This window comes from Xylocopa sonorina, chromosome 6 (assembly GCF_050948175.1).
Source record: "Xylocopa sonorina isolate GNS202 chromosome 6, iyXylSono1_principal, whole genome shotgun sequence".
Classification (NCBI taxonomy): Eukaryota; Metazoa; Arthropoda; class Insecta; order Hymenoptera; family Apidae; genus Xylocopa; species Xylocopa sonorina.
This window is the reverse complement of record NC_135198.1, coordinates 4,766,460-4,792,478: the sequence shown is the minus strand read 5'-3', so window position 1 is coordinate 4,792,478 and position 26,019 is coordinate 4,766,460. Positions and strand designations below refer to the sequence as shown.

The 26,019-nt window shown below is 35.8% G+C and overlaps 4 protein-coding genes across 6 annotated transcripts in view; 3 read left to right on the top strand and 1 right to left on the bottom strand.

Moving 5' to 3' along the window:
* Positions 1-3,283: 3,283 nt before the first annotated feature.
* On the bottom strand, positions 3,284-7,129 carry Eff (ubiquitin-conjugating enzyme E2 eff). Its single transcript, XM_076897377.1, has 6 exons — positions 6,823-7,129; positions 5,377-5,440; positions 5,007-5,038; positions 4,349-4,426; positions 4,162-4,267; positions 3,284-3,942 (listed from the first exon to the last, which is right to left on the bottom strand). The coding sequence occupies exons 1-6, from the start codon at positions 6,844-6,846 to the stop codon at positions 3,803-3,805; spliced, it is 444 nt and encodes a 147-aa protein (XP_076753492.1). The 5' UTR covers positions 6,847-7,129; the 3' UTR covers positions 3,284-3,802.
* A 605-nt stretch (positions 7,130-7,734) lies between these two features.
* On the top strand, positions 7,735-8,460 carry LOC143424963 (uncharacterized). Its single transcript, XM_076897376.1, has one exon. The coding sequence runs from the start codon at positions 7,744-7,746 to the stop codon at positions 8,419-8,421; it is 678 nt and encodes a 225-aa protein (XP_076753491.1). The 5' UTR covers positions 7,735-7,743; the 3' UTR covers positions 8,422-8,460.
* Positions 8,461-9,120: 660 nt separating this feature from the next.
* The window catches only part of Jvl (javelin-like), a 104,919-nt gene continuing 88,020 nt past the window's right edge, over positions 9,121-26,019 (top strand). For 2 of the 3 annotated variants that reach the window (XM_076896639.1, XM_076896640.1), the window contains exon 1: positions 9,122-9,691. In XM_076896639.1, the coding sequence (XP_076752754.1) occupies positions 9,647-9,691 (45 nt within the window). In that variant the 5' untranslated portion in view covers positions 9,122-9,646. Of the gene's footprint in view, positions 9,692-26,019 lie in introns of all 3 variants that reach the window. The other variant, XM_076896638.1, reaches the window with a different exon arrangement.
* LOC143424852 (uncharacterized) lies at positions 10,361-24,861 on the top strand. Its single transcript, XM_076897209.1, has 6 exons — positions 10,361-10,501; positions 11,485-11,615; positions 12,357-12,517; positions 13,010-13,187; positions 14,075-14,212; positions 24,702-24,861. The coding sequence occupies exons 1-6, from the start codon at positions 10,361-10,363 to the stop codon at positions 24,859-24,861; spliced, it is 909 nt and encodes a 302-aa protein (XP_076753324.1).

The following is a 26,019-nucleotide window of genomic DNA, read 5'->3' as shown; positions in this document are numbered from 1 at the left end:
GCTAGCGATGGGCTCGAGTCTCTTCTTCAATCCGCGAATACTTGGAACCAAGCGTCCATCAGAGTTCCGATCGTTTGCCCGTACGCTCCACTTGCTGTTGCATGTATGTTTCAAATGCTTGCGTCGATTTTACGTAATTACAATCGTATTATTAATAACTTAACGTCGAATTGTAAATGTAAATTGATTGTTTAATGCATTTCGCGTTATTAAATTATTTCATATTTCTTCAACAAGCCGTGCTGTGTATTTTACACATGTTAATTTAATATCTATAAAGATTGAAAAGTGTTATTATTGGATCTATCTTAACATAAATAGAATAATTGATAAAGAATAGAAATTATTTTGTTAGACATTGTTCCAAAACCGAAAATGTTATGCTTTAATAGAATACTTATGGAAAATTATTGGACCACAAGTAGGAATACATAAGTAGTTAGCAGAAACTTTCTACTCTCTTTATTATGAGATCTAAGATAGCAGAAGCGTTCTTAATACCTGACCATTCTGTATTTGCGAGTATAGTAATAACAGTAAAAAGATCAAACACTTTTTTAAACTTGATACTAAAGCGCACCAAATCATTTATTAAATTTTCCTTTTGTTTTTAGTATGTTAAAACTTTGAAGCTTAATAAAAAAACGTCTTTTGGTGGCTTAAATAATGAAAGTAGGACGTGTCGTCATTGGCACCTATACATATGCATGCAATATTCCTTATTTCGTACTGAACAAAACACTCGCATAATGAATACGTTCAATAATACAATGAGTACAATTTAATAATAATTTCCAACGAAATTATAAAGGAGTTATATGTTTCGCAGACAAACTGCAGTCAGTGCGTTTACTGACACTGTACAATATACTAGGCATAAAAATTTGTGAAACAAATTTGAATTTGACTTATTTACTTTATTAATATACGTACCATGAATTATAGTACTGGCATTATATATAACGCGTTTGGTATTATTAAATTTAATATTTACATTATCAATTAACATAACTGCCTTTTAATAATTGTAAATCAACACATCTCAATTTTAAATTCTCCAAACGAATTCGTTTAAAAAATTAATTAAACGTATCTTATGATAAGTAAACTGAGACTATATCTTTTTTCCGTCGAATTTTCTTCTACAATCTTTAGATTGGTTGATCAAACGAGGGAACGCTTAATTCCATCGCTAATTCTATCATGCTACAGCAGGTTTCTGCTAACGCTGCGGATAAATAAGTGTACTGCGGTCAAGAGCAGCCACGGCAAGAAGGGAAAGCATTGGCACTTTCACTGTTCCACGGTTTTTTCAACATATCTAAAGATTCCATGTCGAACAGGGGAAGTGTGCGTCCTTTCTGAACGTCTGACGAAGACATCTACTGGTTCCAATGTGTACCTTGAACGAAGATTACACAAAGGTTTCTTAGCCGTCCCAAGTTTATTATATGTTGGTTTACAGTTGTAAAACTTTCGATCAAGCTATTACGCTAAAAAGAACGATACTAGTTCCGTAGTTTTTCTTTTTACTTTGAAAGTTTCGAATTCTGAAAGAAGAAGTTGCTCATAAATGCTCATAATACTTTTCTTCTATATACGAACAATGAATTTACTTGGGAAAGTTTTTCTACCCTGCCAATTTTATAGTTATAAATTAGGTCAAGGCACATAATCGTAAATTTGAAATATACAAAGGATAAATAGTAATGGTATGTACAATTTCAAACGAAATCTTCATTTATCGTCAATGATCGTGGTTACAAGTAATTAGAATGGACATACCCTTATCATCAAGTGAAATTTATTATATAAAGGGCTAATGCTAAAATAATAATTAATAATTAATTATAATATGTATAATAATAATTACACATGAGATGTGTGATAATAATAATTAATTACATATGAATTGTTTTCCTTCTAATAGAGATGAACGATGATCCACTTTTGAGGCAAATATTTAAATACCTGGTTTGCCGCGCGTTTACTCGTAATTAAATTACAGCAGTACACGTTCGTATGAGACAAAATCGACATTAACAAGTGATATACCATGTTACATACTAATCGACCTGTCTTTTCTAGGCTTCGTAATTCGCTCCGTGAGCTTGACATTCTTTTAAGCACCGATTACATTTAATACATGATCGTTAACGCACTTTACACCATTTCACAAGACAAAATCGTTTCTTTTTACTTACTCTCTAATTAAGTGACCATCTCTCTCTTTCTCTCTTTTTCTCTCTCTCTCTCTCTCTTTACGTTGTATCGGATTGTATTCATTATCTAAGATTAGAAGCCGAAACACTGCCTAGCACCGACGGGCGGTGCGTCGTTATTATATTAGTTTAAACGAACTAACGATGAACGACGCATTGTCACGAACGACAACACACCGTTCCATCTCGTAAAAATTCCATTAGATAGATTTTGAGAAATAATTTGAAATCTCATTGGAATCCTTTGCAGCCACAATATGTACCAAAAACATGTGAGAGCGGTTGAAAACATATCACGGAGTGTTCAAGGAGACCAGCGTCTACGTTAAGGGTTACTTTACCCTAGCGGTACAAGAATTTGCAATGTGATAAATTCTTGTAATAGAAAAACTTATATTGTGGATGGAAAGGAAATTTAAGACAAATATTAAATAATAATAAAAAGAAATTATTACTTAAAGAAAGATTTACACGCAAAACAATGGTAAACGCATTGATTCGAGTAAAACGTAGCGACGGGCGAATTTTTAATTCGCAAGGTACGACGCATGACTTTTTTTATTGATAATATAATGACGCACTATCATATAAAATGAATTCAAGGGATTTTACAAATCCATTGTTGAGCTTTAGGGCTCATTGAAACATTTCTTATCTATTATTAACGCGTTTCACGTAAGAATCCAAACAAAATGTATTTCGCTCTCATCATTTATCGATAAATAGTGACATCGATGACTACATTTCTTTTCATACAAATAAAGCCGGGTGGTGTCAAGTTCACACCATAAGAAATTATAAAATGTCTTTAAATGATATTAATATCGTACGGGCCCATTGAACGGCAGGTACTCTGTGTCACGATCTGTTAAGTCACCAAAAACTTTCTATTACTTGATGTATATTGAATTACTTAAAAATGTATGTAGTCCAATTTATCGATTAACGATATGCATAATTAAAGTACTACACACACACAGGAACCAAACCATAAATTTCGAGTTACTCGTAGAATTTGTTAGATAGGTAAGGAATTTTAATAATTGAACAAAACATACAGGTATAGTTTCAGTAGTATTTATATATAGCCCAGTCTTACAAAAAAGTGACCGCATCGTTCCAAGGGACGGGCAAACATTGCTCACTTGCGTTAAAACTAACAATCGGTGTGCTGTCAGTTCAAGGTATTTTTTTTTTCATTTCACTGAGAAAGTAGGTATATAATGTGTTACGATATTATAAGCACAATAATTAAAAATTAAACTATTAAATTCAAATACAAATCCTACTTTCACTCTCCTATATTTTACTTCCATTTTTATTTGTGAAAATCAAAGCGGACATGTTTCTTTTTTTTTCCTGATTTATATATATATATATAATGTTATGTGACCACCTTTCAAATTGCCTCAATTGCCATTGGTGGCAACGTCTGAGCATTCTTCGAGTCCGAATACCGGCTTAAGTTTGATAATAGACGAGCCATAGCTAATTTCAATCGGTGCTGATGCATAAGTGGCAATAGGCTGGGGCTGCTTGTTGGTGGCTTTTAGATGTTGAAGTCAACGGAGATTGGCGCATCACATGGCATACTTGCGCGTCCATTCACGTGCCAATTCATTGTACTTCTCCCTGTCGGTTTTGTATAACCTCGCTATCTCTGGTACCAGAGGGTCATCTGGGTTTGGATCGCAGAGCAAGGAGCATATTGACAGTAACACTAGAAAATGAAAACTTTCTCTCTTAAGGACAACATTAAAAACATTGTCATTTCCACTACCTTTTTATTTAAATTATATTTATAGAGAGCCATGGAAAGAAACAATAAGAGTCTAGCTATTGTTATATCGTATAATATTGAGACCTAGTAGTGAGATGTACCGAAAATGGACTTTCATTGTTTTTTCCATTGACCAATTATTTCTAAATCTATACACACCCTTTGATATGGTAAGTGCTGGGGACCATTGCGATCTTAAAATATCCAAACAAATACTTCCATTACTGTTGATATTTGGATGATAAATTCTGGTTGTAAAAGCAACCTGTATGTATACATATATAATCAATATGCTGTCAAACCATAATACACAGTGTAACATTATTTAGAAAATAAATTTGTATACCTTAGGCGGTTTGAATGGATAGTCTGTGGGGAAATGAATTGTAAGGAAAAATACTCCTCCTTGGTATGGACTGTCAGGCTGAAAACGAAATTTACTTTTAACTATATGATAATTATTTAATTTTTAATACATAGAATGTAAAAGTTTTCATCTAAATCCAAAGAAAAAAGAATTTTAATTTTTGTCAATTTGACAAATACAACAGTTTTTATATTTAATATTTAAAATAGTTAATAGTGAGGTTTGTAATATTAATTAATAATAATTAATAATAATTAATAAATTAAATTATGTTATTACTGTAAATGGAAAAGTAAATGACCACAATATTATATAAATAACAAAATATAATAGTATCCTAAGGTTTAATGAAATAATAGATGACATTTAAAATGTTGTTAAAATATTATCACATTAAATGCTACATGCAGTATATTATTACTGTAATGAAATTGTTAGCCACAAATAACATAATATAAATTTCACTATCTAAAAGTTACCTTTAAATATCAGAGTAAAAGCCAAGATACATGAAAATAATACTCAAAAATTACATTTATAGATATGCACTAATATCTTTAGCTATAAAATGTTTTAAATTGATAAATATTAATTTAATTAATTTAGTTAATGGCAAATAAATTCATTGTATACTCACTGGTCCCATTATAGTTGCCTGCCAATGGAATACTGAAAGCAATTGTACAATTAAATATAGACATCATAATTTGATTGATTAACATAAAAATAAGAAAAATAAGTTATATCTAATTCTATGAAAACTTCAAAAGTCCCTGTTATTATAAACAAAGCACTTGAAGATAAAAAAAAATATTGAAAAATTGAAACCAATTTCTCTTTTATACTTTGTAAAACTTAAAAGTGCATATACATACATAAATTTTTCAGAGGAACAGTAACAAATTTCTAAACAATAATGATGATGACAAGGCAATTGTAATTTGCTTCTCTTCAAGTACACAATAAACAAAACAAGTCACATGCTAGAATGTTTTTAAAAAACTTACAATCGTCTCCTACGGGGCCAGCAGAGCATTGCGCAGGTGGATCTCTACCAAGGTCCTGAAGTTCCTAGATACGAATAAAAATAATATGTTATATACATATATAAAATAATATCAATTTTATGTATTATTTGCATTTCATATATATCTTTTAAGTGTTAAACACTCGTGTGTTTAAGAACTTAAAATATTTTTGAAGCTGATTTTTTTCCTTCTAGATAATGTACTTAATCAATAATATCAACAACTCTTTCCATGCATTGCATAATGAAATCTTAAGCTTTGAAATTTATATAACTATGGATATAAAGACCATGTAAAACATGTACAAACAAAATATTCTAGAACATTCTAAGTACAGATATATACTGTATCATTAGTATGAATTACGTGAATTTTAGTAATTATAGATACCCAAGAAACATACGAATGTATTATGTACCTTGATTACATGGCTCAAATAACATCATAGATAAATATTTAAAAGCTGAATATTTTGGTCGAAGGAAAAGATAAAAGGAAGTTTATATAAAAGTTGAAATTCAATTAAATATGGATTAAATAAATAGACTCAAACAAAGTAATTCCATACATATGTGAAACAATAGTATCAGGCACAATGGCGAATTGAAATATTCAACCAGAATATGGTTATAGAATTAAAGCAAAAGAGAAAAGTAACATGGTATTTCATATATCGTTAGATTATTTTGGGAGCAATATATTTAAAGTTTTCTGTGCTCTTATTCATCTACTTTGAATGATGATACATTTGAGAAATATTACGATAACTGACAGATGAAATCACTGGTATGCATTATAGAGAAAAGCATCGGTACTAAATGATTCACTTTATTCTACCGATACGTGCTACGACCACATGGTGAAAATCACATTAAGTTTTGATCTAAATAAGTGATAGTCATTTAGAATATTCGTAATGCTATTTCTATACACAAAAGGACTGTGTATACCCTAATGAAATTTTCGTAATTTCCAAGTTACCTATAGTTTTATGTATGCACCTATATATGTGTATATATGTGTGTATGTATATACAAATACGTATATATGTAAAAAATATATGTGTGTATATAGAGATATATATATATATGTATGTAACGCACGGTTTTACGTTACTTCCGGCAATTTATCGGCTGGCCACTTAAAATTTTTTTAGATTTTCACTGTCACCGTAGCTATGTCCACTGGCACAAAGTGGCACTGTGCAGCGTGCATAATGCACTATGTCGACATAAACGCGTACGCAAATAAATCAAAGCACAAACGAAGAATGCAAAGAATGGGGGAAAAGCCAACATGATTTTCAATGCTGGCTCACATTGCTTCACTGCAAAATCGTTAAGGGCGTTCAACTGCATTCAGCACATATCACATCAACACCCGACTGTCTTCGTACAATACGAACACCGCTAATTGTTCACGTACCTTATTAATTCGTTTTAAAGCCATTTGTTGAACTGTGTGTTGATATTAACCGGCTGAAAACCAGACAGCGATAGCCGCTAGCCGAAGATCTTTGATTAGGGATTGCAAGATGGCTGCCTTCTAAACGTAGCCTTACCGCGTTGGTCAAGCCAGTATCCGTTAGCTAGTCTTCCTAGTTCTCCTTCATGTTCAACTAAACCGTTTCTAACCGCATCGGCGATTATTTTAACAGATAAATTTTATAGTAGACACGTCTCGAGAGAAACCAGTACTTTCACGTTTTCTTTTACACGTTTTATTGTGAAATTAAGCCAGAGACTCCACGGATTTCCTTTTATCGGCAACTAGTGGATTTTTAACATTATACCATCATTTCTCGATAGATGTCGCGATGAAAGGTACAAATGATTGGCCAATACGCATGATTAAACGAATTTTAGTCATATGGATGTGCTACATATACCTACGTGTAGCTATAATATTAGTATTTGCATCGGTTCAATGATGTTCGTACAATTTTTAAACATTCTACGTAGATACCGAATTGTCCTCTTTCCTAGTATTAAAGTTAGTATCGCATGTGAAAAGAACTTAACCTAAAATGATGAAAATTATGCTCGATAAAAAGGTATTTAACTTTTAAATAAGGAAGTAATGAGTCTGCAAATAAAATTTATCACTAATGCGTCATTTATGCACTATCTATCTGTATATATTCATCCTGTGTATAACATTAATTTATTTCAAGGAAATGCTTTTTTTAACTATTATATGTACACATATGCCTCGACAACGGTTTGTATGATAAAACAAAACAAACCACATTCGATTTAATTACATCTTTAGGTTAGATAAAATCAGAAAATTAACAAGTTATATTCAAGCGCAAATTAATAATTTTACAATATATATTTTCTTATTATGACTGAGAATAAAAGTAAAGTACTAGTATGTCCATGCATGTCGAAAAAATTGTATAGGCAGAAACGAAGAAAAGATCAATGCAAAAGGAAAAGGCAAACGTTTGTCTACAACCCGGAAGAGGAAATGTGGCATGAACCTTATTTGAAGGAATTGCGGAAAGAATTTTCGGATGTATCTATATTGTGCGATTCAAAGATCGAATTGCCGTGGAAAGACATTGCGTTACCAGCAGCTGGCATGAAAATTCGTCAAGAAGTTTCATTGACACCTTTGCACGATCCCGCTGCAGAAACAGATGACAAGGATGCTGAAAAGGAATTAACAGAAAAGGAATCTTTGGGTACTATGCTTCTACCGTGGAAAGATTTAATCATTACAGAAACGGTGCCATCGACACAAACTCATCCTGATAGTTGCGATTCTACGTTGGAGATTCCGTGGAGTGATCTTGTCCTCGAAAAACCAATAGATATACAACCAGTTCAGGAAGAAGCTTGTGTCACCGACGATGTTGAGATTCCATGGAATGACATTTTAATACCGCGAAATATAGTGATTGAATCGCAAAAGAAGAAGCATCCGTCTTCAAAGTATCCACCTCGCTCGGGGAAAGATGCTAAATGTTGTTGTGTAACCGTTGGATGTAAAATAAATTATACAGCTGCTTGTAAATGATTTGTAAACTTCTAATAAAGTTTTGGGAACTTTGGCTTTTTTTAAATATTTTCATTTCTATTTTTAGTGCTTTATATGCTTATATCTAAAAAGAAAATATGTAAAATTGTGTTTGAACTATATGAACGATGCTCATATTCGAAACTTACAACTTGTATCTTTTAATTCGTAATATTTATTTCCGGTAATCAGAATAATTTTCTCTGCGTCGTTGTACGAATATAGAATAGATAAAATCGAAAAGTTGTCAATTATCTGATAGAAATTACTCTACACTAAGAGGCTTAAACTGTACATAAAAGAAAGTAGGTGCGCTACGTCAAGGTTGTTCAGAAACTTTTATATTAGGTTTATTTTTAATTTATCGGAGCCATTTGACACATACACACTTATCTGGTTCGTATTTACGTAGAACCGCGATGCGGATGTGGTATATTGATACAGAATAAAAATAATAATTTCGTCAACTATATTTGTACATTTATCGCTTGTTTACGTTATTAAATAACAAGTAATATATACATGTATAATTAAAAAGGAACGAGTAGGAAAAGAAGTTTAGTACGCTACTTACATTATCGACTGAAGTGAACTAGCGATTCAAATAAATTACGCGATGGCGCTAGCGTGACGACACACCGCGCCGCCATGATTATTATTCGCCTGGCGTCCGTGATTGGCGGCAGTCGGCACTTGCCAGTGGTCGCGAACGGTCGTTCCGTCTATGTCGTAGTTGAGGTCGAAACTACATACGAAAATGGCGTAGTGAGGCAGTATAATGCCGTAATTCTCATCGCATAGATGTACCGTGGGAAGTCTCGAACAGTGAATAGGCATTTACCGTATGACTTTTCAAGCATTCGCAACGATACCGTCCAATTAAGAGCATTGTGATTAGTTCGATGGATCATCCTGTATAATAGCAGCGTGATAAGTGTGTTGTGTGTTGGTGACTCGTACTGTGATCTGACGACGGATGTGTTCGAGTTACTCGTGACATTTTGGAGTACGAACGAGGTGTGCAGGCTTCATTAAACCAACGTGATTCAAGCTGTATGCGGGAAACTGGAGTATGGCACTCGTGCTTGGGAGAAATCAAGAATTTTTCCTCGTGACAGCTTGACGACCTCGACTCCAGACGAGTTCAAGATGGCGCCACCGGCGTTTTGACACTTGCCTAAGATTCGTCAGCTGGATTTTACAACAGTTCCGAGCTCCGATTATTATGAGTAGAGAATTTTACGTCCCTTGTACACCTTACACTTATCAGGTAAGTGAATCATTGTTTGTTATTCTGCGCGTTAATATCGCGAAGTGGTACGAACATTAGTTACAACTGCTTCCTGCAACGCCATATCTTCGACTCCAAATCGGGGCACTTCAAATCGTAAATTTTTTACGATAACCTTCGGATACCTTAATTTTTTTGTTTTCCAAGTACGAAATTTTCTGCTGATAAGCATACGTAACGTATTAGATATTTCGGAAGCGAATCGTTTACCACGATTTTTAAATGAGTTGTTCATTGCGTGTTCCTAGTATAAATAGTGGGGTGGGTGTCATTTATCGATAGCGTTATATAGACCTGTTTGATACAAGTTATGATAGGATGTGAAATTTTAGCGAATCAATGTTATACGTGTTACATTATTCGGGAGTAATACACAATTTGATACGTCATTTTTCATGATAATTCACGCGAAATTTGAAGCATCAAATTGTCGCTCCCTGCAATTAAAGGTCGTTCGACTAGTATTTTCTAAGGTCGAAATCGTATAAAGTATGAAAGAAAACAACGCAGGTCGAAACAAGAAAAGGCGACGGTCGATAATAACTGATGGGTAATGTCAACTCGTAAGATCTGGAAATTGACAAGTAACCTGAGAGCTACGCCTTGTTTTCATTCGCGTGGCCTTTTGTAGTTCATTTGACTTTCGATATGAATGATAGGTTGTCAGCAGAAAATGTGTCTGAAAATTCTTCTGTTACGGATGATACAGAAAGGTCAGATTCGCAGAATTCTGTTGATAAGCATGTTGAGAGCACGAAAATGTCCGTAGCGAGTAATATAACCAGGAAGGTGAGACCTTCGTTCCTATTTCGACTATTTTTGTTAGTTTCTTTGAAGTGTTCTAATAGGTTGATATGTTTGTAGTTTAATAAGTGTTTCTACTTTGGTTGCATATCAAGGAGTACTTGCTGCTATAATTTTTTTCTAAGTTGTTCATGTGTGTATCCCCTATGATGTACATGCACACAATCATTGAATTTCTTGCTTTATACTCTATAAACACTTCGTTGGTCTACGTTTTTTATATATTTTAATATGCGTAAACTGTCATCTTATCATTGTCTTTAAAGTGAATTACGATAATGGATAGTCTAATGACTTAGGTATATTTTTATAGTAGGTTTATCTGATGATCTTAGTATGAACTTCGCATAAATATATTTTTAAATAAGAAACAAGAAAATTATGTAGATCTGTTATATTTTTATATGCTTTTTATTGATATAGGATGTTATTACAGACTCGAGTTTATAAGATCGAGATCATGAATAGACATTCGGAAAAAAGGAGAGGCAATAGGTTATTTAACGTTGGTGGTTACTTATAATTTAAATTAACGCCACTCTTTTTATCAGATTTATCGATCCTTTACACATTGGCGATTTCACACTTTCATTGCCATCTAGTTCAAAGCTTTTAACTGAAACTACAAAGTACACAAACTATTATTTCACTTGTATTCTAAAATTTCAGCGAGTATTCGAAGCACTAAAGTTATACATATCATAGCACTTGAACGTTAAATTACTAATTACAGTAAGTTGCATAATAAAAAAAAAAATTCAACCCAGATGAGAATAAAATTATTTTTGGAGCACAAGCTTGGTAGCGGAGTTTAAAAGGGCCGTTAACTGTATTCAGATTTTTTGCTTTAATTAGTATCATTTCCGAATAAACAAGCTGTTTTCAACCGATTTGTGCAAATGTTACACGTGTCGCGATATTTTCTCTTGTTTTCGAACGAAATCTCGTTTAGCGATCATAACGAACAGATCAGAACGAAGCTACCGAATGTCGCTTATTACCTGAAACGTTTGATGAGATCGAGGAACGGAGGAAAAGTTCTACTCGAAGGGGAGGCGATCGCCTGTTCCTCCGAAGCGACTGAAATCACGGAGAGCATGTTAAATCGCGCGATGCTAGAAATCCCAAGCGGTAAACTTTTATTCTACGGACGTTAGCTTAAAGCATAGTAGAGGAGTTTATTTTGCACGAACAGCAGAGTTTCATTTTTTCTTTTTTCACGTGGTACGTGCGTTTCAGCGGTTGGAAGAAGTTAATTAAATTTTCTCCTTTATACACACGTGAAATAAGTAAAATTTGAAATCACGAATAGTTGATGAGATATTTTTTAGATAATTGCTTCACTATTTACTTTCATATATGGATTTATGCATATAGTTACGTAAATCCATGTTTATGCAATCTTATGTTAATCAGATATTATTAATTGTACTACGATTTATCCAATGATTTTTCATAATAACAAAATTTTTATAATTCGATATTTCTTCTTGAGACGAATGACGAATTAATGAAAAGTTCCCTATAATATCCCAATACGTATACATATGAAATATTGCAATGCAAGTTTAAAGTTTACTATTTAGTTTGCTCCAACAATTAAGAGCGAACTGAATAGTAAACTTTAGAATTATAGAAAAATAAAATAACGTTGAATCTACAAATCGAACGTAAAATGCATTGAATAAATGATAACAATCATAACAATATATGATGCAACTCTGCTACATAATTTCACGTAAAACGCCTGCAGCCTTTATTATGATAATTTACATTCAAGCGTAGGCTCGTTTGTACACGCACAAAATTATTGACCAAATCTCCAATCGTCAGTGTCCAGAATCAATGAACAAACGGTACCGGAAGATGGAGATTCGGTCGAAAGGCCAGAGAGCCGTGCGGTACAAACGGGGTGGCACGAACCCCATACCGACCCCTCGAACCGTTCCACAAGGCCCGATTCTGAAGTACCTTCGACGTCTACCACGAACAACCGTACAAGTACTTTGAAACATCGATTATTATGGGGTTAGGGTTGGGTTGATTCATACATAGGGGTTTATTGATTCTGTCATTGTACAATAACATTTGTGCTTAATGATTCATTGTATGTCGTTACGTCTAGACTTGCGTTTTATCGTTCGGAATTTTTTTTTATTATAGTTCAGACGATTTTCGTAAAAACTTGTACTTAATTATGCAAGAAAAAGATTTCTTTGGGTGTTTATTAAAAGTTTGCAAGTTGGTCGCCTTTGAAACAAAATACAGATAGCAAATTTAAATAAATTAAATGTTAAATCGTTAAATATTTGTACAAGCCGAGTAAATTAATTGTATCATTTAAATTTAGTTATGGAAAATAAGGAAGAGTATATGCGTATCCCTTTTTGTTCGCGTTTTTCTTGAATTTCTTATATACGCGGTTTGGAAATCCAGTAACATAATATATTTATCGATTCGTGCACCACGAAATTTAATCAGGCTTCCTTGCAGGCGCATACCGGCCAGCCACCACGGTTGTTCAAACCGAACCTCGTCAAATGATTTCAAATTCCGTGAATACCACCGAAGCAATGACTACGAACGGGATTTTCGTAAACGTATTAAATCGCGAAAGTGTTGTGGCAGGAAACATTTTGGAATTCAGAGAAGCCTTGTCCTCGCACTTAGGGTAAATTCAATTACACCCCCTATTTTTGAATCGTAAAAATGAAAGCTTATTACACGATAACATGTTACGTGTATTTACATATTATGTTTTTTCTTTTACATTGAATTTGACATTCTTTGCAAATGTCTTAAAAAAATTAAGACAGCAGTTACTTAATTCTTTCAAGTCAGATTTTGTTTGAAACAAGTAATCATAGGTACACGAGACTTTCTTAAACTATCTATTTTTTCGATATGGAATATACAATTTCTTTAACTCTCAGCTCGCAGTGTGGCTTTTTTTCACTTATATTTTGGGCTTCAGAAAAGTTTAAAAAAGTCCAAGTCATTTACTAGAATTCCCCATTTACTATATAAGTGATATTTTAGACAAATATTGACGTTTCTTTACAATAAAGATAAGAATTCGATGAGGAAATTAAAGAATGAGAAGTTTGTCGGGAATTGCACGACCTATATTACCGACCAAGTGTCGATATCTTATAGAATAGAATTTATAAGTTCCAACATGTCCGATTTGTCACTGTCGAGTTATCTCATCAGTCTTGAAAGAGTTAAGATAAAGTATCTGTATTTCTATTAATACAACAAAATATATCAGTAAAAAACCAAAGCTCCCATCAAGTATCTAAAAAATATAACTCTACACCAGAGTAATGATCACAGTTGAGTTTACATTTCTAAAGCGACTGTACATGTTAACAACTGTTGAATGAATCGGTTTGACTGACAGAGGTTAAATAGATGAAACAGTCGATTATTTATGTTTTTGTGCGAAACACAAGTAGTGCAATTTTTCGAGCATTATTCAGACGGTCGTTGAGTTTGAAGTGTTGGTGAACGCTCGAGGGTTTCACGAAGAATGACTACAATAATAGTACTCTTTAGATGGCAAACGGAAAGGCTTAGAGATCAAGAGTCTCGTACCGTTCCTTTGGTCTATATTCAGAGCGAAGATCGTCAAGAGGTTTATCCGCACAGCTCCGTAAACGGTGAAAGCGGATTTAGTGGATCGAGTACGATCGGGTAAGCGTTTTGTTAACTCGAAAATTACACCGCAATTTGAATGATTGCATTCGGCCAGCTATTTAATCCGTGTTGCGAGGCAAGGACGATAACATGATTTAATCTATTTGCAAACCTGTGCTATCACAGTCGTTGCCAAAGACTTCAAGTAATTTGAATATTTGATCATTTCTAATTATAAACAGATACTATAATACATATAACAGTCTATTCTTGTGCTAAATATAGTTAGAGTAATCATACCTTTTTATTAATTGAATTTCGATTGTAAAGTCTTGCATGATTCAGATTTTACCTTGCTAAATTGATGTTTCCAGTAACAAACTAAGACTGAAAGAGTTGAGAACGAAGTAATTTATTTTGAAACGCGTATGTTAGAGAGTAGAAAGTATTGTAAACCGTGGGATTGTTCCGCAAAAAACTTCGTAGGAAATTCAATATTTTTGAAAAATAGCACGTGTAATAGCTTGTCACAAGGTTTGTCGAAGCAGAAGGTAATCCATTATCCTAGCACTTCCTAGTTTACCAAGCAGAATCGAATCAATACATTATAGTTGAGGAAGCGGACTTTCTTCTTCGTTTGCTCTGGTTTTCGCGGGATACGCTCGGGAAGCCGCAGCTTTCCGCGTGCAAAGACGTCGGATGCACATGGAGAACATGTGTGTGGCGAACGAGAGATAGATCGCGGCGCATCCTGCGGCTCCTCCGTTCGGTAGAGCCGAGCGAGGAGTCGCGTGGTGACCGCGTTAAAAATCGGTAACGGTATCGTTATTGAGGTTGGTTTAAATTCGTCGAGCGTCGCCCCTCGGTACTCACTCGCGGATGCCGCCGGAAACGGCCACGACCGGTCGACTCGTCTTTACCCTTATTCGACGAGGCAACCGCGACACGGACGAGCGAACCTGCGGGCTGATTGCTCGTCTGTGACGCGGATTCTCTTCGGAAGAAGCTGCTGTTCGGATTAGAAAGTAGCCGTTCGAAGGGAAAAGTTGCGCAGATTATTCTAAAACGCGGTGAAATACACTTTTCACTTTTGCTGGTTCATTCATCCTTTTTATTGCGAGGAGAATCAATTGCCCGATGTTGGTTCAAATTTTTTTTTTATCCGTTTTCTACTTTTCACTTTGGTTTGGAACGATGTAACATGTAGATTAGTTGTTTATTATTATTAGTGTATGCAATGATATCACATTCATGGATCAATTTTAGGATAGTCGAGAACTGGTATCACGTGAGTAACTAGGAAATAAAGCAATTGTAGGGCTTGTTATTGTTTCTAATATCATTTTAATGAAATCATGAAATTGCTTCCCTTGGACAATTAATTTTAACTCGGTACAACGCATGTGAATGTTCAATAGTAATTAATAATAATTATTTGGCGCAAAAAAGGGATTTCTACAGAGACAATTTCACAAGGACTGATTACCCTTTGTATAGAAGAAAGTACTCTTAATTGCACTTGGTATAATTATGGCTGTTTCTGGCTACACAATTATCTTTATTGCTTCATTGTCCCTTAACGACGTAGGCGTGCCTAATTCGCTTCGCATTTTCAATAAGATTTCAGGTCAGAAGTAGGTAATTTTCATATCAATTGAACCAAGGGAAAGAACACGCGTTTGCTTGACTTTTTCAACTTCTAAAAGGCCCATTATCCTAATTCGGTAGTTGTCTGATTCCTTTAAAATCACGGAGCACAGTTCTGCAAACAGATTGACCCTATTCGCGATTTAATCCATTGTTAGTTCCAGTTCTGCTTTCGTAGGTTTTATTAACATAATGTCATTAAACTGCGGCCCACTCGGTCCGTACTAACGGTGGCATACTTACGATTCTATTAAATTAAAACCGTCTACCGTTATCAAGTAATAAATATGAAGCATGATCTGCTTTTATAGTTCCGTTTTCTTGTTACATCTCTGCATATCTAAGTAAAGTGTGGACCTTTCTATATTTCCCTTTAAATGCAAATTAACATAGAAACCCTATATATCTCATTCATAAAATGCTTACAAATTATCTCTTCTTTCACTAATTTAATTTCATCGCTTGATATTTCCTCAACAAAATCGACTGGTCTAACGAGAAAACGCAAAGTAGCTTCTAAAGGCTTCTCGTTGCCGGCAGAACGAAGATGCTCGAGGTTAAAGGCACGATCGCAAGGGAAAGGAAGTCCTTATCCTTGCGTACGCGAAGTGAAATGATTTGTCGATGTGATTCCTCGTAGGAAACGTTGCATCCATTTCGCGCTACCGTTACGCCGCATCATCGCGAGGAACCGTGCCGATCGATTTTCATACCGTTCGCAGTTCCTCGCTCGGTTCCGCGATTTACGGTCTTCCCGATCGAATTAGCCCCATGGTGCGCAATAAAAGCTAAAAAAGAAAAAAGAGAACAGTAATTAACACGCTTCCGACAGCAATGAGGAAGGAATCGCGGGATCGTTAGAGGCACGACAGCGCCGCGCGAGAGCCGGCTAAACTCCTCGTAGCTACGGCGCACCTTTTCAACAGGCCGGAAGGAAATAATAATAGCAACAAAATAATAGCCGCGTCGCCTGTTGTTCGAACTTTCTCGACTGTTATCGCAACGCGAACTGTGTAACGTATGCTCGCAATGCTTCTGCCACTGATTTTATGTAACGCATCACTTTTTGTTCGAACTTTACCGAACGTATCGTTAGCACAGATCTTCTTTCTTCGGTTGAGGGAGCAACTGAAGGCTACTAGGGAAAATCGTAGGAAGTAAATCGCATTTTTCACTTTTGATCGGTTGATATGGAAGAAGGTGGTTTTCGATTCGACAGGTTTATTTGTTTTCTTCATGGATGTGCGTTTTAGCATGCATTTCGGCGAGAACCATCGAATGTCTTTGATAATGGTTTTTTGCGTATTCTACGAGCTGCTCGACTTTTTTTCGTATAGGTTTCAGCACATTGATAATTGTAAGCTAGACAGATTTAATCAAAAGTATATGTATAAATCTCTTGAAGCAATTTTGAAGAATTGTTGGCATTGTTTTTGGATTGCTTCGAAATTCTTATTTTCTTTTAATAAAGACTGACTTCAAAGGTGTGTTGAAAAGGATAAAACAATTTGTAGTTGATGGTAAATTAAAAATAAAATTAAAAATATTGATTTAAGTTCGTTTCTATTTTAACACCTTCTTAAGGAAAGAATTCTTCTATCCTTTGTAGAGCAGCTACTCTTTGAGTGGGTCGATACGTCCTCCCTTCATGTTCTTTAATTAATATGAAGACTACAGCACGGACGCGGTAGTTTAATTTTGTACGAAACAAATGAAAACATGTTGTGATAAGATTTTTAAACCGCGTGCATTCACTAGTGTTAATTTAATTGTTCGGTTGAAATGATCGTTTCGAAAAAAAGTACCTTATTATTCATCGTCTCGCCATTATTACTCGCTCGGTTCGAAAGAAGTAGAACACGAGGTATCTCGTGATCGGTTCATAATTGTTTTTAGGCATATATTTAAGTATTATCAATCTTCTGTTAATGCGACGTTAAAAGTATTTTGCTTCTCTAGAATCTGTGTGTTGGCAGAGTATTTATCACTGTTAGTAACAATTAGCGAAAATACCATTAATAAGTAGTAGAGAAAATGTTGAATATTTGGAGCTGTTTCCATTTTGCACAAGATTGTACAACAGTTTGCTTGCTTTGGATAAATACTACATATCAAACATCATTATCTTGTTGTCACGACTAAATTAGGATTTCAGTAGTCAAACTATTTTCATCATAATTTACTACCTTATTTTAACTGTTTAAATGTTTATAGTATTAGATATCTATAAATTTATTCAGTTTATAATAACATATTGATATTTATATTAATATAATTACATAATAATTAATATAAAAACGCGGAAGTTTGGAAAATTTCTAGTGAAACCAGTTCATAAAACAGATTACTCGACTTCATGGAAAGTTAATCGTTCGAATTAAAAAATGAAAAAAAATGGATGAGAAGTACAATCGCATAAATAATCGAAACTATGAATTGGTATTAGAATTTGTTGGTCACGACTCGTGACCATCGTTCGAATATCCAATGCCACGTGCAATAAGATTTTGGCAGATTGGAGGCGATTGACGGTGGTCATTGCGTGCCTCTGAACCGTTCGACGCCTCGAATTGTCGATTCGATAGCGCTCGATGTAGGCGCGAATTCAATTTCTATCGAAACGCAGTGACTCGATTATGATCATATGCATATTCATAGAGCGTGGCTGGCGACCGAACGAGTTCTTGCTGGTAATGCGAGGTGCCAGACTTTCACGAGCGTGCGTCTCGCTCACCGGATCGTAGGTACGGAGATCCGATTTGATTACAGGCTGCGTTCTACCAAGCCGCGGTGGTTACGTCTGATCGTGACTCATTCGATTCGCGCACGTGTGTGTACGTTCGTATCTATCGATCACCTCATTTGAGAAAGTCCTCGCGGGGCTAATGCACGTTGAAATATTAATTTCATCTGTTATTTATACCGCTCTTTGTCATTGCCCGCGGGGAGGAATGCGCGTTACGTGCGCCTTTTATCTCGCTTACGCGGATAAGAAGGAAACGAGAGGTTCCTGATTTTGTTTCGTTGCATTCGAGAGTGCAATAGCTTTCGCTGACCCTTTTTTTCCTCTGAGACTCGTTCGCCTTCTGATTCAGATTGTTCTTATTAGGTAAGATAACAGTCGAGAAATAGCGAGATGAAATGCTAATTGGAGCTGTGTTCGTTTAGAAAATGATAAAATTTGTGGCGCGAAAAGATCGGATATCTTTAAAAATCCTTAAAACCTGAACACATTCGCTACTTCACCACCAACTGAATTCTATCGATACAAGGTAGTACAACCTCCAAAAAGTGGAGGTACGATGACATTCTTCGGGCCTCATATAAAAGCTCTTCTCCCACATAATTAAACAATCAGAAATTAAAGTAATAGAGAATTAACTCAAAACGAGAACTGTGCTCGTGGTTACATGTTCAGGGGGTGGCTCGCCTCTGCTTCCGTCCACCTAGTTCTCGTTACAGATTCTTCGGCTCTAATGAAAGGGTGGATCGTGCTTCGCCGTAGAATAACTTGGGCGATTTGTCAGGTAGGCAGGTGCATCCTGGCACGGAATATGGATTCGGTGTTCGGTCGATTGTGTGGTACGGTTCTAGAGAACAGGCACCGGTATGGCTGCCACGGGTACCGGGCGACTGTGGCGTGCCGATAAGCTTTGTAAAATTTCGATTACGGGAGAACGAACGGCCAACTACTGTCTCGTGATGCCAGCCAGCGGTTGGGTGCATCGTGGATTTTATTTAAGCAGCGTATTGCTCGACGAAGCGAATTTTCATCGAAGGGGCTGAAAGGATTAATGGATTAATACGGAGTTTGTGAGTTTACAAGGATTCGTGATTATTGGGAGAACGTGGCTAGGCTAGTAAATGTACTTAGTCGATATTTAGTTGGTTATTAGTTTGACAGAATGGAAGCACTATGACTATAATGGTTTAGAGGTGAACAACTTAGTAGCTCTTAGATGTCGTCTACGAAATTGATAAATTATGCGGTATGCTGACAAATTACTCGCAGCAGTGTTCTCAATTTCGTAAATGTCGGAATTTCAACGAGGTCATAAGGAATCGTGATGGAAGCAGATACGTGTTTGGAGAACGCACGACAAGCCATGGTTCTAGGTGGAAGTTGAATTAAGGAGGAAGTCGATAAAACCGTAACAATGTCGGCGGAGATAAAGTTCGGTAATATGAAAAGTTTCTGTCGTTCTGCACAGTTTGATTAATTTCTGCTCGTAATCTCCTTGGGTGTGACGAGCATAAGTCAGATGTTTCGGGAGATAGGACGAGGAGAGATTAATGGGGTTAGTTAGGCGAGCTTCGAATTGGTTCACGGAACTGACACACTCCTGTTACGTGATACTTTACCGCGATCCTCGAATTTTCTCGCTGCATTATCGCGTACGTGATAATGTTGTATCTTACGAACTTCACTCGCGTGCTGCGAAACTGCGCCTTTGGGCGCACACGTGTGTTTGATTTATGATCGATCGTTGGGGGTGAGGGAGCGTGGTGCTTTTAATTGTGCTATGTTTACGCAAGTTTCGAGCAACAGATAATAGTTGAAGATGTGTTTGTGTAATATTTGTTAGGGGAATGTAGGAATGTTCTCTCGAAAAGCGTAAGCGTTTGATCGACGTGAAATTTGAAGGGGTTGGAGAAGTGGAGTTTAATTTGGGGTTTTTAATAATTCTAGACATATTGATAGAAAAATTTTCAGTGCATAGATGCAGACTTTTGCTGGTAGTTATAAGGTTGTTTTGGGGAATTTTGTGGATCGATGATTCCTGGGAAAACCTGCACAGGCAATGAGCTCACTGGCCTGTTAAGGAAACCGTTAAGTGCTGCGCGATTTTAGGGTTTACGATACGTCAATAACTATTAAACTTACGGTCTTAGGTCTTGGTCCCCTCAATTTTAAGCTCTTTAATTCCCAATCCTAATTTTGTAAAATTTCATAAAACCATTGATGGTCGAAGGTCCTTGATCCTAATAGTGAATCACAGCTATTCAAATCATAAATCTAGTTTGAAATATTTAAATTCTCCGTTAGAATCTGTTTCCATAAGTACAATTTATCAAACAGATACGTTGGAGTTTATTTTCGATTATATTGCTCGACACAGCTGTGTGTCTCCAGAATTGTTTAAAATGCAAATCGAAGATATAAGAAGTGATGATGCGCGTTCGACGATCGAAAGAGTACCAGGTACAAATTTATTTCAAGTAATCCTGCGTCCCCTGAAGAAATGGCGAGATTCCACCCGCATACGCTTCAGTTTTGTCCTAGACACGATTAATCGGATCGTCACGAAAGCCCGCAGCTTCGATTGATCGCTAACTCGCATACCAACCTCAGCTCCAGTTACGTATTCCGAGGGGTAATCGTATGAATCACAGAATTCAAGCTACATCCTCCGTCGCGTTTACATTCGCTTGCTCGCCACGTCCCTCCGCAGTCTCATCAAGCAACGCTCCAGCGCGCGTTCTATCCCGATATTCTTTAATACCTTTTATAAGCTCGCGCAGAGAGGGAGAGAGAGAGAGGATAGGCGAGCGTACAATGCGTCGATGATTAGGCTTTGGGTGGAATGACGTGCGTGCATCAGGGACTTTTCAGTCGGATCCCACGTAGCTCGTGCGTTTCGTGGGCGTTCCATCCGACTCTGTCTCCCGCGGCGAGGTGCGCGACGACTAGAGATGGGATCGAGTCCAATGCGTACTCAGGAATTCGAGTCAGTTCCAATAGAAATTATATGTTTCGATTGTAGAAACTAGATTGTAGAAGCTTTCGAATTCTGGACAAGTACGTGCTTGGTTTAACATCTTGTATCTGTAAGAAAACATCAAACTGTACCACAGATGTGTATTTATCGAAAGCATCGCTGATGTTAAATTATCAACAAAGAAAAAAGCATTTTTCCAGATCCAGCATATGCAAACTCTGAATGATTCTAGAGTTACATGCAACGCTAGCACAAATGTATTCTCCACTTGGTCAGTCGCCAATGTACTTTACTCTGCTATTAGTCGCATGAGACAGCAGAATCGTTGATGTAAGGTCTTCGTCCAAAGATCGTGATCCATTTGAAAATCGGCATTATTCACTAACTACATCAAGATTTAAGTGGATCTTAGGAAAAAGTAGCGCCAGTCCTCTCACCAGAAACCGCTCTTGTCTTCCTCGATCCATAATCAGATCCCCCAGGATTAATATTTATTCATTAAGATAACCTAGCGTCGAGTTGCTCGCCATGTCTAAACTTTCTCGTACCTTGTTCTAAACAATCATCCGATAGCTAAGTGACTTCGAGCCACTCGCTATCGTCAAGTATTTAAGATTTCCAGTTATTCAAACATACTTTCTGACCACCCAACTGTTTTATCCAGAATCGAATCGGTTAAGAAGTCTTGCGCTACTTTTTTTAGTCAGATATGTTTCTGAACAATTTGATAGCTGGATGCAGTTGCACTTGGTCCCATCGCTAGCAATGACGCTAGTCACGCGCGGTTTTACTTATAGCGTTCGAAAGTAAAAGTGCTCGTCCTACGGGTCTTCCCCGGAGGATCGCGACGCGTCATAAAGTCCCGCGTATTCCAGCGAACGTCTTTCTTTCCGGTCGGCCCGCTCAATCGTCCTCCGCGACGCTAATCTCGCTTATGGAAATGCCCACGCTATCGCGTTATGGGATGACGGACGTCTCTTAGAGTATCGTAGACGTAATTAATACGTTGGTTAATCCGACGTTTCAGGCGTTTCGCGTTGGAAGAGCCGTTCCTTAGTCACTTCTTTTCGTCTCGATATTTCCTATTCGGGTTATGGGTGTTGGTTTAATAAGACGGAACGACCAACTTCTCTGTAATTTGGCGATAGAGGATCACGTTATGTAACGTGGCGCAAGGATTTTATAATGTTTGCATCAGACGAATAATAAAAATCTTTCTACGTACTCTGCGTATAATATTTCAAAATTAAATTGGATGGATTTAATTGGCTCATAATTAATATCGTATCGCGTATGAGGTTATAATATTCACATGTATTGTGTATCTCCATTTTCCCCTCTGTTTTATAATCGAGTAGCGCTTTCTTTCGATTTGGTCCCTCGAGTACGCGTAACACGAACTTAAGTCCCAGCTGTGAAGATAGCACCCTATCTGAAATAAAAATAAATTATGAGCGAGGGTTGCTCGAAGCTAGAAGAAATACGACTCGAACAAAGTTCCGTATGTAATCTTCTTACAACTCCCACTGACAAAAGAAACTCCGTATTAGGGTCTATAAACTTTATTGAAAGATGTGCGGGTTGTGGGAGCACACAGCTGGTAAGGGTGCCCCCACTTGGACCTACGGGCCATTTCTTCTCCTGCGTTAGGGTGTAAAAGTTCTCGAATGTATATATAGATGTAGATATATGATGTGCGTCGATTGATGAGTAAATAACTATTAGAGTAGGATCGCACGAGCGTCAAATGACGGAAGGTACTGTAGTTTTTGTCACATGTTGTTGACAACCACCTTGACGTGCATCATTTCAACGCCAGTGTGATCCTAGCTTTAGAGTTTTGCAGTGGACAGGTTAGACGAGCTCGTCCCCTCTTTTTTTCTGAAGGTAATAGTAGGTTCTGTAGCTTGAGTCTGATACTGTATTTAATTAGGGGTTGTTACTGCTTTGGGCGGACACTTTGGTTACGGTTACGCTTGCGCCATGGATCCTGAAATTAGTTAAGCAGGTCTTTAGTCGAGTGTTCGAATCGCTTGAACCGCTGAGAAAAATGGTACGTTTAAAATAGAGAAATCTGTAAAATATTTTTGATCATATTTATTATGTTTTAGTAAATATTTATGATTTTAGAATATTTTGTATGAAAATTTGCTTTAAAAGTATAAACCAAATTTGTAGATGAAAAATCAGTTAAGAAAGGTAATTAGCTGTAGGTGGTTAGTTAGGAAAGGTAATTAATTTTTTTGTTAACTTCGGCTAATGGAAAATTTATCGTGCGATTTATAAGATTAACTATAAATTGAACGAATACAGTAGCTCCAGAGCATTTCTCTACTTTCTGTTCCATTGAAATTCTACTAAAGTATAATTCCACGTTTCTCCCAGTATTCATTAAACGAGAAATTTCCCGGCTGAGAAATTCGAACTGGCAAAAATTCAAGTTTCCAACAGATGTATTAATTATTCATCGTATACATCTAACGGTTTATATCGGTTCGCTTATAAAATGGTAATCTAATCGCAGCTTGTAATTATAATATCTGTTTATATCTAAAAATTCGCGCATCACGTGGTAAAAGATTCAGACTATTCACTTAAAATAAGTATGAATCCTTTTAAAAACCGTCGAACGTACGTTTTACAAACGTTCAAGGTGCTAATAGATTGCGAGTTAAGATAAATGCTAATCGTTAATGATATTTAAGCGATCGAATCGTACGATAGCACGCGCAAACAATAAGTGCAAAAGCATAAATTTAAATAATTTTCCGGTCGAGTGTAGTGCTGGTAATGTACAAAAAAAAGCTTAAAATCAGAAGTAATTTCAATTACATAGTGCGTTAACCTTTTCGTGACTACAAAACTTTTCTTTTTTATGGTTGCTAAATGCGTTACCTCCCACAGAAGAAAATAATAGGAAATGTAGCTGACATGCATAATCAGTGAAAAGAAAATGGATTCTCACTTAAGAAAGCACACTACGAAATTTTGCATAGAAAATGCAATTATATAACGTGTAATTTGCATATTTAATTAGAATGCTTACGTGGAAGATATTGGTGTGGAATTAATTTCGAATAAGGCGATCTAATATGTTATATAGTCTTTCGACTTAGTCACGAAAAGGATAACAGATTTTTATCTTCGCTCAGTAGCAATAAATTTTTACTAAATCACAGGAGTGAAATTAGCAGTACGTCAGAAAACGACCAACCGGAAGTTCGTAATCAAAGAATCGGACAAGATCCTAATCCGCAGATTTTCAGTGGCATATTAAACGTAGACCGGGTAATGCGTAAGCCAATTTGTCGCAAGGATGACGAACCAACAATATATTGACACTCACTATTAAAATAATATTTGTTTTTTCATTTGCTAACAAAATTCTGAATTCAAATCGTTTAATAGTGGAACGATTTTTGATGATCATATTTATAATAAATTTTGCATAATGTACGTCTAACAATTTTTAATAATAAATTTTGTACAATCAGTACATTAGTATATTACTTTAATAATAATAATTAATAGTTCAAAGCGTTGAAAAAATAAATTAAATATAGTTTTTTGAAAGACATAAATGTATAGTATAAATTAAATGTAATCCTTATCTTCACTAACGGTGTACACAGAAATAAAAATTTAATTAAAAACACAATTTAAAATAATTAGAATAATTTTCTAGAAAAATCTAGTAATTACAACTGGAAGAAATAAAAGAAATCTAATTTTCCTGGTATTTTTCAAATATGTTAAAGTATTACAGTAGTCTGGAAAATGATGTTATTGTGAAATCTGTATTATCAACGATGCTGATTATCAAGGAAGGAAGGACAAACGTTTCATTTTCATTAAACACGTACGATCGAGATATTATTCTTCTATTTAGTTTAAAATGGATCTGCATATTTTCCGCGGGATTCCGTCGCGTTTATTGTTCCTCTTGCTGGTTGCGCAAGCCACTTCCGCCGGTAAGGCGTAAAAACTTGTATATAACTCATACGTGAATGCGGACATAAATTCGCCACGGTAATACTGTTCCTTGTAAAGGACTCTTTATGAAGTCGAAGACTGCACGCATTGGCACAGATGCAGACTTCATCTGAGGCTGGATATACCCGTGCATTTCTTGTTTCCGCAGTATCCAAGTAAAATTTCACATGATTTCTCGACCGTAACTGTCATTTTATTAAAGGCTCAATTTTTGCAAAATACAAAACTGGTATGTTATTTATTACACGCGTAAAATTTTGTCGAATTCCTTGAACGAAAGTGATCGTACAAATCTGTGAACAATAATTTACTGCATCATGTTAAATTGTTCGCCACACGTGTATATCGCGCGTTAATAATTTCAGTTAGTAGTAATACATTTTTGTAGACTGAAACGAAGTTATTGCTGCACTTTAACGAGTTTTTAAATGACAAAATTATCTTTCAGTTACGTCATTCAGTAATAATTTCCGATATTGCGTTGACTATTACGTTTTCATGTTC